The sequence below is a fragment of the Eumetopias jubatus genome, unplaced genomic scaffold (assembly GCF_037043125.1).
Source record: "Eumetopias jubatus isolate StellerSeaLion01/CBP00866 unplaced genomic scaffold, mEumJub1_p1.0 scaffold_8, whole genome shotgun sequence".
NCBI classification, from domain to species: domain Eukaryota; kingdom Metazoa; phylum Chordata; class Mammalia; order Carnivora; family Otariidae; genus Eumetopias; species Eumetopias jubatus.
In genome coordinates, this window is record NW_028274814.1 from 51,342,768 (window position 1) to 51,360,300 (window position 17,533).

Genomic DNA, 17,533 nt, shown 5'->3' on the forward strand with positions numbered 1-17,533 from the left:
CAAATCCTGCCTCCAGTTCTTACACCTCCCCCTTATCAGTTTCCTCATCTGTAAAATAGTAATAACAAGTACTTCATAGATTCGCTGGAGAATCAGAAGCAGTAATGGAACACACAGTGTTCCAAAGTGCCTGACCCCCCAATAAACGGTATAATGCCAGCCTCCGCTGAGGGAATACTAGAAATGTTCCAAAGAGAGCTCGGTTTTCGCCTCGCCCCACTAGCGGCCCCTGCCGGCCCGGGTCCCTCTGTGTCTGGCCCCTACAGCCGCCTCGGCAAAGCGCCCCAAACTGGACGCCCCTTAGCTCCGGATTTCCAGGCGGCAGCGCGGAATCACTGAGCAAGGGGACCCACGACTACACAACTATCTCGCCCACGCCATTTGCACCGAATTTATTAGAACGCGGCCCTCCACTCATCTCCCTCCTCCAGTCAGCCCCACGGGAAGCTCAGAAAAGGGCCTTTACTCGAAAGCTAGGGCTCATCTCCCGGCTGCGACCGGGTCACACAACACTGCCTCCTGAGCAGCAGCAGCAGGATGCTGCCCCGCGCCCCTGGCCGCACTGCGAGCTAACTCCTGCATCTGCGTGGTCAGGGGTTCCAGCACCGCCGCCGGGTACTCGGGCCGGGACGCTCACCCGCTCCTTGCCACTAATAGTGCAGCCCGTCCCCGGTAGAGCAGCGGCCGCGAGCTAGGCCCCGCCTTCGATTTCGCCCGCGCTTTGCCGCCTTCATTCGGCGTCTGAACTTGGTCACCTCCTACTCAAACATCAGCAAAGAAATAAAATATTCATACTCGGCAGCACTCCGGAGCGCCACACCGGGACTGCACTTGGCACTTTCGCGCCATCCCACTCCCGCGTTCTGAGGGGGCGGGCCTACGGCGAGGAACCGCCCCCTCTGTCGCGCGACCCTCCGATCCAATCGGAGGTAGCATCAGCTAACCCTAATTTGCATAGAATCTTCTCTATATAGGCTCAGGGACAGAGGCCTCCACTGCTTAGAAACCATGCGCAACTTTTGCGTGGTTACATCCTTACCCCAAATGGAACCCAAATCCTAGACAGGATCCAAGTCTGCATGTGCACATTATAGCGAGGTCCCCACCTGGTACCGCGCTCGCCAGACTACGTCCCAGGGGAGCGGCGCTGGGTCCCCATTGCGAGCCCTACGGGTCATATACCTCCCCCTCCTAAGCCCCAAGCCCGCCGTCTGCAGCCCGGAGCCACCCGCCAGGGCAGGAACTTCCACGGCACAAGGCAGGGCTTCATCTGACACACCTAGGTCCCACATTCACACAGTTAAGTAGAAAGTGTTGGCTCTTTTCCTGACGTTCTGAGGGCCCTTAAAAGGGCCTTTTAGAGATTTGAAGAAAAGCCGCAGACTGCTCAGCCGCCGAAGCCGTACAAGGTGCGGCCCTGGCGTTTCAGCGCGTACACCACGTCCATGGCGGTGACCGTCTTGCGCTTGGCGTGCTCCGTGTACGTCACCGCATCGCGGATCACATTCTCCAGAAAGACTTTCAGCACTCCCCGGGTCTCCTCATAGATGAGCCCAGAAATGCGCTTGACACCACCTCGGCGGGCGAGCCGGCGGATGGCGGGCTTTGTAATGCCTTGGATGTTGTCCCGGAGGACCTTCCGGTGGCGCTTGGCGCCTCCTTTTCCCAGCCCTTTGCCACCTTTCCCGCGACCAGACATCCCGGTGAAAACAAACCTCGATCCAGAGAGCAAGCCGCTAACGGTCGTGAGAGCGTAGACCAGGGCTTATAGTTCCTGGTAGCGGACCTGTTTGAAAACCTGAAGAAAGTGGGCGGAGTTCTAGGCCCCAGGTGATTTTTGTCTTTCCTCTAATAATGAGTGAAGGAGCCGTAAGCACAACAAAACTGATTTTGGGGAAAACTTTTATTTTTCCCATAAAACTGAGGAAAGAGTCAATGGAATTTATATTGCGTTTTCTCAACGCTTAAATAAAAATAGACCAGATCCTTTTGGCGCTCGTTTCCTCCCTCCCCTCCCTCCTACCCATCTCTCCCAGACCCCCATCTCTCGCGCGCGAATTCTAATTATTTTTCAAAATGAATGCGCCCATTAACAATACCATTCCTAAACTGATATGAAAATGAATAGTAACCAGAAACGCGTAACATCTGGTTAGATTTCAAAGCAATTGTTTTATACCTTTTCATCTATGGATCTTAAGTCACTAGTGGGGGGGAGAGGAAATTTTTTAGAGCTCTTTTTTCTCTTTTATGACCCCCGTAAAGAAAGAATTAAAATTCTTTCAAAAAGTCTAACCTTACCCCTTCTTCCCCTCTCCCAGACTTTTCCCTTTCAGAGGCTTGTGCGCCATTTGCAGATTATCTGGCCTCCACTGCGCGCCCCTCCAACCCCGCGCATATTTGCTCTTCAAACAAATAACGACTTCTATGGTTATTTAGTTGAAATATCGTAAATTTCGTCTTACTGCATTCAAACCCGAGGTTCTCACATCTCCCACTTTCAAAGTTCTTAAAAATATTAGACGCCACGACGGTAGCTTTAAAGAGTGATTTCTACTGCAAATCGCCCATCAGGAGGCTCTCAATCCTTTCTTAAGAGAATCCCTGAACAAATACGAAACTTTCAATAACGTCACTGCTCTAGGATACAGGACTCTGTCTTCCCAAAAGGGTTTACTGCAATAAAAGGTAGCAGTATTTAGAGGATGATTCATAACTCTTTGCCCAGCATTTAACATCTGGAGGAGGGAATATTTTAGTAAATTATGCTCCCTGTCCCGATTCTTGAAAGATAAGCTTTTCCAGGAAAAGCTTTATAGTAAATATTTGTATGTATCTGAATGCTTATAATTTACCCATCCTTCCCATCTGCGTAACACAGAAAGTAATTTTTATTGTTAAAGATAAATTAAAAGAGCCCTCAGAGGGGTGCCTGGGTCACTCAGAAGGGTTAAGCCCCCCACTCTTGATTTCGGGTAGGTCATGATCTCAGGGTCATGAGATTGAGACCCAGTGTGCCCCCCCCACCCCAGCCGGGAGTCTGCTTGTCCCTCTCCAGCTCCCTCCCTGCTCCTCCACTCTCTCTCTCTAAAATAAGTAACTCTTAAAAGATCCCTCAGAATACTGTTTGTATGGCTGCAAAAAATCCTGAATAGTCATATTGTACTACATGATTTTCATCTTTGACTCACAGGGAAGAAGAAAGTCTATCAGATCTGGAAGAGATCAGGATTCTTACAATGGTAAATTGGTTGATTATATTTATTAAGACTAAAAAATCGAGGTTAGAACAAATTTTTCAAGTTAGAAATCATTCTTGCTTACAAGAATAAAAGGAAAAAGTGTTCAAAATAATAACAGTAATTATTAAAAATTTCCCTTGACATAGGCAAAAATTTAAGCAAAATTTGCAAAACTCATATCAGGAACATGTTAATAACTGCATCAGAAACTTGTATGTCCATTTATCTAGCTCATCTAGCAGTTATTGGATGCTTACTAATGTATTTAATCTTCAAAATAACACTTTGGGATAGGCACAGAGCTTACCCAAGGTCAACGGGTAAGTGGTAGAGCCAGGATTTGAACCAAGGCAGTCTGGCTCGAGGATGACTGACTGACTTAATCATGACAATATGCTGCTTCTCAACTCCAAAGACATTTATTGAGTTCCTACTATATACAAGTTCATCAGTGTTCTATGCAATAAGGACATGTACAGAAATCGCTGAAAATGTGATTTCCCTGAAATCAGATCTTTATTAGGATGGTGGGAGGGTAAATTTTACTTTTAAAATGGTTACTATAATCTACATAAAATGTCGCTTATTTTAATGTGTTTACAACACATAGAGTAATTGTATAATTATGGAAAATGTTGAGGTAACTGAAATTACATCAATGAATTAGTAAAAAATAATTTCTAATTAAAAAAAAAACAAACTTATTTTGTTCCAAATGCTATGGCTCTGCAATTTGAGTAAGGACAGTTGCTACCGTTCTTCTTTAGTCTTTTCATGACCTCTGAGCGTCGCATGTGCAGTAGAAGCCTGGAAAAAGGGACAGCCAAGTGCCGTCACAATGTCTTACGCGACGTTATTTACCTCTGGGCTCAGAGTCGCCATGGAGAACATGATCAGTCCCGCGGTGATCATCACTAAGGAGAAAGCCAAGACCAAGACTCCGTGCCTCAGAGACTGATCTTGCAGCCTCTCCCTGGAACCCAGAGACTCTTTTCAGGCTCATAATCTCTCCCTGAAATCCAGAGACTCTTTTCAGGCTCATAATCTCAAAAGACAGATGTTAAGTTTTGGCTAAGAGAGCTTGTTCTGCAGTCTGGGAAGAAAGCATTCACGTCTAGAGTAGCACTAGTTTCGCAGGCCCTAGAAGCTAAGATTGGCAACCTGTGAAAGGCAGAACTGCGCGGGGAGTCCAGTGTCACCTGGTCTGGTTAAGAAAGTTCAGATGGCCAGTTCAGTGCGAGGCATCTTTTGGAGCCAGCTCCCCACACTGCTGGGTAGCAGCAGGCGCATCTGGGTTTGCAGGAGACAAGGCGCTTGTTTAAAGAAACGGCAGGTAGAGGGGTACTGTTGCCCACAAGCGCGGTGTCTGGAGTCAGCTAAGCTGGCTAAGGATAATACATAACGTGAGAAAATCCACCTAGGGGGCACGGCACCGTGGGACACAGCACCGTAGGGCTCATCTTGCGACCTCAACTGCTTGAAGCATTTCTTGCTTGAGTGTTTTTGTACTTGTACGGGTAGCTCTTCCGGATTTTTCAGTTTCTAACCATGGTTCCTTAATTCTTAAGACGTTCTTGTCCCAGGAGCGAACTTGGACGTCGAAATCTCTGGAGCCAAAAAATTCAACGGAGGCCCCAAATGAGGAACGGTCCGGTCCTGGGTATTCATATGAGAGGCTATGTAAATGAGGGCTAGGAGTTTGCTCTTTTGACTGGACAGAGCTGGAGAAGGCGGTCCCTCCGCCAGGAGCGATGGTTGGGAGCGGAGCCTGCCTGTCATTGGTCAATAGAGCCGAAGATGTTGCTGCGCCCAATGGGAAGGCGCTGCCTAGTGTCAGCAAAGTGATAGAGGCAGTTCCGGTGTTGGTAAATTACATTCACCTACCCAGAGCCTTGTCGCTGTTATTCCTCTCGCAGGAGTTTAGGCGAGAGCTAAACATGTCTGGTCGCGGAAAGCAGGGCGGCAAAGTGCGGGCCAAGGCCAAGTCTCGGTCTTCCCGCGCGGGCCTGCAGTTCCCGGTGGGCCGAGTCCACAGACTGCTGCGCAAAGGTAACTACGCGGAGCGAGTAGGCGCTGGGGCGCCGGTGTACCTGGCGGCGGTGTTGGAGTACCTGACGGCAGAGATCCTGGAGTTGGCTGGCAATGCGGCTCGTGACAACAAGAAGACCAGGATAATCCCTCGCCACCTGCAACTCGCCATCCGCAACGACGAGGAGCTAAACAAGCTGCTGGGGAAAGTCACCATTGCTCAGGGCGGCGTCCTGCCCAACATCCAGGCCGTGCTGTTGCCCAAGAAGACGGAGAGTCAGAAGGCGAAGAGCAAGTGACCCTGACGCCACCACAGGGGAGCTGGCTTCCCCAGCAAAGGCTCTTTCCATAGCCACCCCGCAGTATTTTTCAATATACTCGATGGTCATGGAAGTCTGCCGCGATCTAGTGGGGAGGTGGGTGGCGAGGGGCCCGCCGAGTCCGGGGCCAATAAAGTCGGTGAAAATCGTGTGGTCGAGAGAGCTATGTAGTCTCGGGGACCTTCCGGATGACCCGGGGGGCAGCCAGGAGACCTCTGGAGCAGGTACTGGGGGGTTGGTTTCTGCCGCTTTGTGGACTACTTTGGTCCGCACCCTCGAGGTGTTTTGTGGGCGGTCGAGGGAGACCACGAAGGACCCACTGGCTGGAGGTGGGCAGAATTGGGATCTCTCCCTACTCTCCTAGTGCAAAAGAGAAGCAGACTAGGGTGCGGGGGCGTCAGGGGGATTATTTTTACCTGTCATTCTCAGGGCCTTCACTGTCCTGTCTCGTCTGGGCTGTTCATGGGGACCCAGTTTTGAAGACGCAGTGGGGGCTAGCTGGTGTCGCGCAGGAAGGTGGCTCTCTGACCATACTTTTCAAAAGTATGGGAGTAACTTTCCGTCTTGGAAGAGTGGTTCTGATGACACAGTGCCCAACAGATTTTTCTTAGCCTGATAGCTGTTGTGTTTTCATGATTTGGATATCAGATATTTTTATATACACACTTATGTTCCCATTTCTTTAAAATGAAGGGAACATCCAGTAATATGTGTAATATAGAAGCATGAGTCATAAGTAAATTTGTTCCTCCCGACACTCATGTTGCATAACAGTGCAGTGTCTTTAGTCATGCGTTACTTATGCTTAGGAGCTTTTAAGAGATTTTTTTCATGATGGTCATGTCTCCATCATATTATACTCCTTTGGAAATGTAATCAGTTTGATTTTGCTTCCTAACAACAAATAATCTGCTTGAAGTCTCATGTTCATTCCCTCATTAGCCTGGAGTAATGACCTCGTTCCATCAGTACTGTGGGGGTAGCATTGCTTGATTGTACAGCACTGCTTTCATAAACATGAAATGTGAGAAAATGTAAGGATAAATGACTTTAAGTGCCGGAAGTAATACATTTCAGATCCGGAATCCACATTTAAAAGTTAAATAGCCATCCTATTCTGTCCTTAATTGACCCTTCCATTTCACCCTTTTCTACAAGCTTCATCCTGGCCCACAGGGCCCGCAGCACAGATCCCAGTTCAGATTTCACATCTTTGGTATCATCTTTCCTATGAGTCAGAGTTGAAGTCTTCCTGAAAAAACATTATGGTATTTCTTTATCCTTAGTAGTGGGTGGCCCATTTTCCCACACGGACTTTCTTTATTTCTTCCCCAGTATTTATTGAGCTCTTCAATACGCCATGCTCAATACCAGATGATGGGAGTACAGCTGTGAATAAGGCCAACTAGATTTCCACTCTCTTGGAGCTCACTTCTTTTTCTTGGTACCTGATGACAGAACAATGAACAGATAAGTTAATATCAGAGAAAGGATTCACCTTCAGCTTCCATCAATACTTGTGTCTCCCTGCTGCTTATGCAATGAATGAATGTTGGGATTACTTCTCCCACGTGGTCATCTTTTTGAGGTGTACAAAGATCAGGCTACACGTACCTCTGTTAGAAGGCAGATTATTGCCCCCAAATTCCTGAGGAGAATAGACCCCAAGGCTACCATGGGCAGCATGTGCCAAGATGTCCACAGCTATTTACTGCACTCCCACTTTCCATACAGAAGGCTTCTTCATATGTAAAACAGTCCTAATGTCAATATTGAGGACCGAGACTGTTCATTTATATACACATTAGGCATATATTAGGTGCTGAATAAATTAAAAGAAGCTCCATTTCCTACAAGATAATAGGCTTACCCTTATAGGTTAAGGTATAGGTCACCGTAATTAATAGGATTTTGTTTTGTTTTTAATGCTCAATCATTAAAACAGTTCTCAGTATTATCACTCTGGGGACATGGTGCGCAGTGGAGAAAAAAATGTATATATATATATATATATAATATGGAGATATGCAATGCTAGTTTTGACATTTAAGTCTTAGTTTCCTAAAAGATTTGAGGCACCTGAAAGATTATTACTAAAATGGTAACAAAATAAGAACAAGGATCACTAAGACATTTATAAGAAAAAGGCGATTTTTCCTTTCTCTCTGAAGATTCAGTCGTCTGTCTAAGCCCGTTACCCGAGGAGCAAGACAGACATGATAGAAAGTACAATGACTGCCCCCTTGCCCATACCACCTCCACGGCCCCGGGGATTCTGTTTCCTCTTGAATCCTTCCCCTGACACAAGTTTCCATCAGTCTTTCACCATTTCTGTTTTTGAGGGTTTTTTTTTTTTAAAACCTGAATAATTTATTGGCAGTTAAAGGTGCATACCTCCTGCAAAATCAATTCAGCCTGTGATCCTTGAACAGATAGTTCTTGCCAAGATACGATTGTTAATTTAAAAGGACAGTATTTCTTCAAGCACAAGACCACGAAGAAAACCTGGGACAGAACTGGGTGGGTCCTGAATTCTGATTTTTTTTAAATACATTTATAATCCATAGTTGTATTTATAGACACACATACTCTCTCCTGCCAAGATAAGCCATTCGTGGGGCAGGCTGTGACTTGGGCAGGATTTGTGCTTTGTTTTTCCTGTGGGACCAGTCTCGTCTTCTTGTCTCTGAGAACTGGTCTGTTTAGTTTTGTATGCCTGGAACCAAAAGGTTTAGTCTGGCCCTATAATTGGTGATGCCTGGCCTACGATATGCACGCTCCTCACAAATACCCCTGGAATGTCAGATACCATGGTGTCTAAGGACCCCAGCTCCCTGGAACAACACTCAAGTTCAAAGCCACTCTGCTCCTTACTAGTTAGATGATTTTGGAAATGTTACTCAATTTCCTTAAACCTCAGTTTTATTTATTAAGTGGGTATAATAGTAGAGTTTACCTCAGTGGATTTTGCAGAGGATTCACTGAGTTAACGTGAATGAGGGCACTAGAGTTCCCCATGTAGAAACATGTTCAGCGGACAGTAATCATTCTTGTTTTTATGTGCAACTGGATCTAGAGTGGGTTGCAACAATTCTGGGACCTACTAAAATAGAAAAACATGGCATTCTAGCAGTCCTGTGACTTTTCTGATAGCAAACCATAAAAACAAGTTTAGTGGCTGTTTTACTAATTACAAGACATGCACAAACAATCTGTAACAGGAGAGAGAGTAATAAATGGTTAAAACTTGTTAACCGGTCAGGTTAAAACCTTAATTTGCATTTCCTCCCTCCCTAAAGACGACCTAGTTTGGAATTAATGGCTTATGTACACCCATACACGGAACCTTTTGATTCAAAAATTTATTGAGTATATATTATGTGTGAAACCTATGATTGATACCCAGCTGTTCAGAAAAATGGTTATAATAAAAAGGTGATTACAATATAGCAGGCTACATGTAAAGAAAGGGAGATGCCCAGGGTGTTACAGTAACAGGGAATGGAAGCACCGGTATCACTCAGCCTGGTGGGGAATGGCACCTGAGACAGGTCTAGGTGTGCGAGTTAGCCTAACATGCTAGAGTGTTCTGGACAGAGAGGCAGCCTGCACCAAGGCACAGGAGTCAAAGGACAATGGCTGCAGTTGGATGTGAGAGAATCTAGGGGATAAGGCCGTTGGGGGGGGTCATAACTAAAAGTAGGCATCCAGAGGGAATATACATACACAGAATATATGTATAGATGTGTAAGCGGATGTATAGAAATCAGCCCAACTGAACAGGGGATGTGGGGATCCATGAGATCTGATGGACTGGCAGCGGAATGGGAGCCACTGAGGACATGGAGGGAGGACATGGCCCAAGGAGAGAGAGAGAGACTGTCAAAGGATGGAGATTTCTCGCGGTTTGGACCTCTGCACTCCTGGACACCCCCTGATTTGCTTGTATTTTGCCGTGTAATTACAAAATGTTCTTTGAAAGTTACTATGTTCTCCTATCCAGGAAATGCTGACAGGCTGGCTCAGCTTACTAATGGAGTTGGAATGGATATGCTTTTTTACCCTTTGTGTTTTCATGTGGCACATGCAGAAGCTTGGGGTCTATATGGTGACAACAAGAGCATTTTCTTTAAAAAGCTGAGAACAATGTTGGTAAAGAACCCTTTAAAAATATGTCCTTTATTATCATTCCATTTAGTTGAATAGTTTTTTTACGTTTTAATTTTAATTGAAGTTTTAATTTTAAGTAAGTTTTAACTTTAAAGAAGTTATAGAAACAGTGGTGACTTATTAATTCAGAAAACCAATGCAGTTAATTAATTAATTAATTTACTTTCTTAAGGAAAGGTATATTGCTTATAAGTATTATCTGTAGAAAGTTATAGTGATTTTTACTGAGGTATAATTGACATATAACATTTTCAGGTATATAACATAATGATTCGATATTTGTATATTTTTCAAAATGATCACCATAGTAAGTCTAGTTAACATCTATCAGTATTCATAGTTCCATTTTTTTTTCTTGTGATGAGAACTTTTGAGATTTACTCTCTTAGCACTTTCAAATATGTAATACAGTATTATTAATGATAGTCACCATGCTGTACATTACATCCCCATGACTTCATTATTTTATAACTAGAAGTTTGTACCTTTGACTCTCTTTACCTATTTTGCGCAACCCTCCCAATGCACCCCCAGATCTGCCCACCACCAATCTGTGGTCTTTATCTAGGAACTTGGTGTGTTTTTTTTTAATTCCATATATACATGAGATCATACCGTCTTTGTCTTTCTCTGTCTGACATATTTCACTTATCATAGTACCCTCTAGGTCCATCCATGCTGTCAAAAATGGTAAGATGTCATTCTTTTTTATGACTGAATAATAGTTGTGTGTGTGTGTACCACATTTTCTTTATTCATTCATCTATTGATGGACGCTTAAATTTTTTTCACATCTCAGCTATTGGAAATAATACTGCAGTGAACGTAGGGGTGCATATATCTTTTTGAGTTAGTATAATGTAGGTATTTTCAAATGTTTAAAACAAGAGAAATTTGACCCAAACAAATCAACTTTTTTTTAATTAGCTAATGTTTAGTTTCCCAAGGGAGGGAAGTGGACCTAAGAGGAACAGAAAAAAAACAAAAAAAGAAAAGAAAAGAAAAGAATAAAAGAAGAAAGGGAGCCAGCTGGCTTTAGGCAGATACAAAATTACCACTGTAAAGCTTTATTCTGTTTTCTCTATAAGGAGAGGAAAGAAAGTTAGGTGTTGAAAACAGATTTTAACATACACATACAGAAAAGAGAATGGCAGCACTTTTGGATAGTAACACGGGTCCTTGATAATTTTATCAAGCCCTGAAGTTAAAAAGCCAATACTCCTTGACTCTAATTTATGGAAGTGAAGGAGGGATAAGCCCTGTATTCAGTTAATCTATTTTTTAAAGACAAATCAGACCAACCAGTCTGCTCATGAGGGTTTATTTGCTTTCTCTTTTAAAGTACTTCTCAATGAACTATCTTGTTCGTGTCGGAAGCCCATGTAGCAACCGCAACTCTAAAATACCCCTGCCTGGTGAAATCGTGTTTATTAGGGTGAGAGGTGTACAAATTCTTGTGAAAATGAGAACACGTGAAGGAAACAAGTGGTTGGCCTGGAAGAGGTGCAGTTTGAGATTGTGACAGCTAGGGAAAAAAATCTGGTTTATACAAATGGGTAATTTCTGATCCCCATAACTTGGCCAGGGGCTAGTCATCCCCGATCATAGGTCCAGACAGACACAACTAAATGCACCAGTCTTCAGGGACACAAAGACAAGAGTGAGGCAGAACTCTTTCTCTGATTGAGAAATGGCAACCCAAAGCCAAGTTTGCCCTAGGGTCGCTGGTCTGAAGAGCCCTGAATGCCTCAGTCCTCAGGAGGTTAGCTCGAAAACAGACTGGTCAGGCTTTTGTCCACTCTCTCCCTATGGACCTTGCCTCTCAGGACAACACGAAATATCAAGCAGGCTAACAAGCAACGAAACCAGAGAATAGAAGACTGAAAACCATTTCATCAAAGAATACTAATGTGATCAGACAATCAAAAAAAAAAAAAAAAAATTCCAAGAGCTCTTCTTCCAGGGGAAACAAAATTAACTCAACGCTGAACCTTCAACAAAATATAGGGACTCAGTTCAGCATGAACTTACCTCCCAGTCCTGAGCAGGTGGCACCTTATCCAGAGAGAATCACAAGGGGTCTCAGATGGGTGCAGTCTTACTGAGTTGAGAGTCCTGGTCCAAGCAATGGGAGCTTTAGCCGAATCTATATTTTTGTCTGTGCCCACCAGCAAACACCACGAGGGATACAGCCATAGTTGAACAAATTGGGGTTTTGCTCTTTGCAGCGCGGAAGACACACACTGTGGGGCAATGTGGGTGTCTCACTAAGAGGTTGTTAGAAAGGATTTATTCTAGATTTTCGGTTTTGTTCGGTTTGTGTTAGGGACATTGCCTATGACTGCATGCTGCTGTGGGTAGGGCTAAGTCTATGATTTGGTAGCTTAATACATTTAATAAGGTGTAAAGAATGAAGTGAGGCTATAGCTGTAATTGGTGAATCTGGCTAACGCACATCGGGCTGTTTGGGCATGTTTGTGGTTTGGATAACTTTTGTGCTTTTTGGGTTCGGAACATGATTACAGAGTAGTCTTGGTTTTCTTTTGATTTTTCACGGTCACAGAATGGCCTTGTCTGGTGTTGCTGGGCTGTGACATTGTTTATATTCCACAGGACAGCATGGTGTAACTGTCAGGCCAGCTCCTAGCAGCACCAAGGCCTGGCTGAGAGTCCAGGCCCGTTACAAGCTGTCACGGGCTGCCTTCCTCTTTCTCGATAGCTAAAGAAAAAATGGAACACCCAGAAGAGGGCCTGCTGAGCCGTGGAAGTAGACAAGGCCATCTCAAGACAAATGTTGGCAGTGTCCAAGCGCCGTGCGAGAGAGAGAGAGCTACTGTCCATGGGTATTTCATTTCTGTACTTCAACCATCCAAATCCTCTAGCGACATCCCCTTGTTCATGTTCGTCAAGGAATTTTTTATCTCGAATTTATCTTTTTGTGTGTGTCTTTGTATAGGGTAAGAATGTTCTGGTTTCTTTAACATGATAATCCATGTATTGCTAATCGTAAATGATGTTTTAAATGTAAGTTTATATTTTATCTATATATACTTATATATAATTTTTATATATTTAAGTGTATATACTAAGTAAATACCATGACCTCACTTTCCTCCCATCTTCCAACATCCTGCTCCCCGTTGCCTAGCCCAAATACAAATCAGTAAGTTTTTCTGATTTGAACTCATGTCAGGACAAAAAAACATTCAACTCAATAAAAATCTATACATTTATTTATAAGCTTGCAAAGCCTCCATTTTTTCATGCATAAAATTGGATAATCAGATCTATGCCTATCATGAAGCAGTTGGTGACGAGTGTATGGTAAGGGCTCAGTAAATTACTGCGACTGTTACGATCATTACCCTATATTTCCTACATGGCTTTTTCTCTTTCCCTTTTGTGTTGCCATATCTCTGGGTCGGTGTTGATGATCTGTACCCCCTACCTGCCTACTCCCTCTGCCTATTTCAGGTTTCCATGAGGTTTTCTCCCAGGGACTTCAACCTGATCTTGTTCCACACTAGCCCGGTTCCCTTCGTTCTACCCCCCACTCCCTAGGTCTGAATTTCTGCTCCGTTCATGGTGTACTCTGCGCAAGTTATTTAATCAGTCCATGCCTCCATGGACACAGCTGTAAAATGAAGGAAATGACAGTAGCTGCCCCACCGGGTTGCAGGAAGGACTGAATAAACTAATGCACATAAGGCAGAAATACCAGGGACTACATTCTGATTTCACTTGCTGCCTCATCCCCTGTATCACACAGATGACCCAGGCTTGTGCTTCCTGTCTCTGAACTAGATCTTCAGCTCCTCTCCTCCACCCTCCTGTGCTAGTCGGAGGGGTCTCCTGACGCGTCTCCCAGCTCTGGTCTTTCACCCCGCAGCCAGCCTACCCCTTGCATCACAGCCCTGGCTTCATTCTGAAACACAGTTGTTATTCTGGAAGTGCATTATATTTACCATGTGCCAAACACTGCTCTTGAGAAGTTTTACAATGTTAACTCATTTGTTACCTCTTTCATATAGTATTTATTTATTCCATAAATCTTGTATTTATTCACTAAATCAGGAGCTCAATCAGCCAGGATCCTGCCAGGAAAGAGATGGCACACCCAGATACGGTGATCTGAGAAATGTAATAATGGGATTATTTACAATGATGTGAGTAGTGTGCAGGGAAACCACAGGGAGGGAGGTTAAGGGACAGCTGGGCTCCATGACCACCCCTAGGCTTGTTGGAGTGAAAGGAGGGAGTTCTCACCCGACCTGGTAGGAGAAGGTTGTGTGGAGGGGGCCTGCATGACAGAAAGAATCAAGGGGGTCTAATCTAAGACAGCCATTCAGGTTCCCATGACCTCATTTTCCTCCCTTCCTCCAATATCCTGCTTCTCATTGGCCTGCCCAAGTGAAAGCCAAAAGACAGAAAAGGCCCCTTGATGCAATCACTACATACAATTCAGCCTCCTGGGGCCATAGAACAGAGTGGAAATATGTAAACAGAGGGGCTCTGGAGGGCCAGACCTCTTAGTCGTCCAAACACGAAGTGAGTAGGCACCCACTGCCATAGGGCAAGAGGGGAACTGGGCCTTGCGTGGCGTGACAAAGGTCACCCCCCCCCCCACAAAACCCTTGACCTACAGAGAGGGCTAGCAAGAGCAAACAGAGCAGATGAGATACCCATGTTCCTGAAGCTTTCACAAGAGTAGAGCTTAAATTAAGTCTATAAAACTTATAGATTCCAGCCTATTCTGCTGATTTTTTTTCATATATATTCCACTCACCAGCCATACCAAGCTACCTCCTGTCCCTTCCAGCAGCAGATGCAGAAACACAGGGAACTCACACCCATTCTTCTTTGCTTCAGCCCCTTGAGTAGAACTAACCCCATGTTTAATCTAACTGCAAAGAAGTTTGGAAATTGTAGAAGAACCGTTGGAAAATTTTAGTGAGTACCACTGTCTGTCAGAGTTTCTCTCAGAGCAGCTTTTGCTTACCTTCTACTTAGCTTTGGTCTCGTTAGCGTACTCCTGACATGGAGACTGCCAGTCAACCAGCGTTCTCTTGAGATGTTTTAAGAACAAAAATGACTGCCCCAAAAGCCTTTTATCATTAGCTCGTACACATAAGCTAACGGTGCCTAACCGGTTACCTGGCAGAAGGAACTTGAGAAATACTCCATTTGTTTTTGTCAGAGGAATTGGTGCTAATAATTTTGTAAGTAGGTTGTGACAGGAGATTGGATTTCCTCGCGCACACATGTGCCAGTTGTGAATTTCTTGCCTCTGAGCCCCACATTCAACCTTCAGTACTTGCTCTGAGAAAAGAAGCAGAATTCCTTTAATCATTTTTTCCATTTTGGTAAGCATGCTAGTCTCTCAGTAGAAGGCACTGGAACGACTTGGCAGGAGGAAGGGACAGCTCTTGTTGGCTCAGGCTGCCGGTGGTAGTGGTGGGTAAGCTGTGAGGTAGAGGTGGGTAAGCTGTGAGGACATCAGATGGCAGTCTGCCCCAGCCATGTGTCCAGAATGCATGGTCTCTCTGTGACCCAGCAGCCCCACCTCGCTCTGGGGACTGCCTTCCTGCAGCCTCCCACCAGGGAAACCACACTCCAGGCCTCTGGCCTTCAGCAGTGCCCAGAACCCCGCACAGGGCCACCTTCTACAGCTGATCTCCCGTGGTCCTTTCCTGGAGGTCAGGGAGTGTGACCGTCTGCAGTGCAGAGTTCACACTACAAAGGCAGCATTGAGTCATTGTGACAGAGACTATAGGGCTCACAAAGCCCCAAATACTTACCATCTGGCCCTTTACAGAAAGTTTGCTGATCCCTGTTCTTATCTAATAGTGGAAACAAACAAATAAAAAAAACAAAATAAAAAACCGAATAAACACAAAGTATCTATTTAAATGAATTGTTCTAATTTTTTTCAGAAATGTGGTATTTTCATGCCATTTTTTACTTTTTTATGTTCACCGTGTTTTTTCATGAACATGTATTTTATGAATAAACTCTCAGAGTATAAATACGGATTTTAAAATCGCTCCTCCTGAGATCTGGGTTACTCAGCACTAGGAATGGTCATAGGAGAAGCTGGATTTGTATTTGCCTGCATTTTGATTCTATCACTCGAAAAAGCCAACAAATATTATTTGAAGGTATGGAGTTTTTTGTTTTGGGTTTTGTTTTGCAGTAAGTCCCTAAACATGGCAACCTTTATCAACTCCCAGAAAAAAAACTCCAACTTTCATAATAGCACGGCCTCTTCATTTGTGGGTAGTGTATTTTATAAAATCAGAGAAGATTTCATAACTATCTATATTCATGTTTTCCCCCTCTCCCTGCCTGAACTTTGGCTGTTAACCTTTCTTTTCTTTACCTTAGTCCCCATTTTATTGGAGTCAAGTTTGCTGGGTGCAGTGGTAATGATGGAGTTAATTCTGTTTTTCCTTGGACTCTAATTTTTCTTGAGAGTCTACGGGTATAAACACTATTGGATTCTAATTTTCCTCTGCTATGCAAATCCTTAAAGCACTTTTTTTTTTTTTTTGCTTCTCACAGCATTCTTAAAGTGTTAATTCTCCTAGTTCTGTTATTTATCTCCTGTAAATGCAATATAATTCTTACTAAATAAGGATTCATGATGGTAAATTGCAATAGTAGACAGCTTATTTTTAGGCTTCAGATGCCCAATGAGGGGAAATAATGTTTGAAGAGAGCAACAGGTCAAGGAAAAACAATGTATTGGGGAATCCATGGTCTTTTCTTTGCAAACTTATTTTTAAATGTTTTTCTCTATTTGGTTGCAGCACCGTTTAAGGTAATCAGTTGATATTTAGTATTTTTAAACCTTCAGAGAAAATATTTCAATTTTTTAAAAACTTAAAAAAGGCTTAGATTATAAGGTATGATGAATTAGGTCTTTACTGGCACATGGCATAGAATAGCTGTCAGATTATTTTTTCTAAATTGTTCATTAGCACAGGTTAAATGAAATAAATTCTTTTAAAAAATTAGTATTGGTAAATACTGTATTCAAGGTATAAGACAGAAGTGATACAGACATTGATGCTTTATGTCTTAAAATTTCCATAAGGACCCTGAGGGTAGCGACCTCATCTGATTTTGCTTGCCGTTATTTTCCCAGCACCTAGCTCACAGTAGGCGCTCAGTGACTATGTGCAGAATAGATAGTTTGACTCACACACCTCCCCAAGCCCTCAGGTAGCTCATTCCACCAATCACTCTTTTCATTCTCCAACCTGTCCCTCTCCTGCTATCAGCCCTCAGCAAACTGGAGCATGCTGATCAAGCAAAACCCCTCCCTCTGCTCACCCAGTCCTTAGGCACCTGCCCTCTGTGCTACCTAATTTCCTTCACAGCCAAACCAAAAGGCATTCTTAGAAGAGAACTGTGGTAGGGAGAGTTATTTTGGTCTCACAGAAGTCCTATCTCCGACCTTTGCTAAAAGCCCTTAATTCCAGGGATGTAAAGAACAGAAAAATTTCTCCACAGCTCGTTTATACCTTCCTAAACCCAGGAGTAGGTGTGGAGACATTATCCATAGCTCTGCTCGGTGACAGCTCTGAGTTCTGGAAGTGCTATAAGAAGGTCTGTCCTCCAAACTGATTCTAGCTGAGGAACATTTTCATGTATTAGACTTGCTGCAGTTGGAATGGAAGACAACATGAGTGTGCAGTTCTATATGGGGTGGGGATTGTGGCATCTTGTAGCCTGAAGAATTACTTGAAGTAAAAAGAAGTTTAATATTAA

General features: G+C 44.0%; 2 protein-coding genes across 2 annotated transcripts; one reads left to right on the plus strand and one right to left on the minus strand.

Annotated features, from left to right (window-relative positions):
- Positions 1-1,321: 1,321 nt before the first annotated feature.
- On the minus strand, positions 1,322-1,699 carry H4C16 (H4 histone 16). The gene has a single exon (XM_028119701.1). It carries the CDS (start codon positions 1,697-1,699, stop codon positions 1,388-1,390), a length of 312 nt encoding a protein of 103 aa, XP_027975502.1. The 3' UTR covers positions 1,322-1,387.
- Positions 1,700-5,081: 3,382 nt separating this feature from the next.
- On the plus strand, positions 5,082-5,741 carry H2AJ (H2A.J histone). The gene has a single exon (XM_028119702.2). The coding sequence runs from the start codon at positions 5,180-5,182 to the stop codon at positions 5,567-5,569; it is 390 nt and encodes a 129-aa protein (XP_027975503.1). The 5' UTR covers positions 5,082-5,179; the 3' UTR covers positions 5,570-5,741.
- The last annotated feature ends 11,792 nt before the right edge of the window (positions 5,742-17,533 follow it).

Excerpts from the sequence above, each read along its gene's own strand:
- H4C16 (XM_028119701.1), bottom strand. The coding sequence starts at position 1,699 with ATGTCTGGTCGCGGGAAAGGTGGCAAAGGGCTGGGAAAAGGAGGCGCC.
- H2AJ (XM_028119702.2), top strand. The coding sequence starts at position 5,180 with ATGTCTGGTCGCGGAAAGCAGGGCGGCAAAGTGCGGGCCAAGGCCAAG.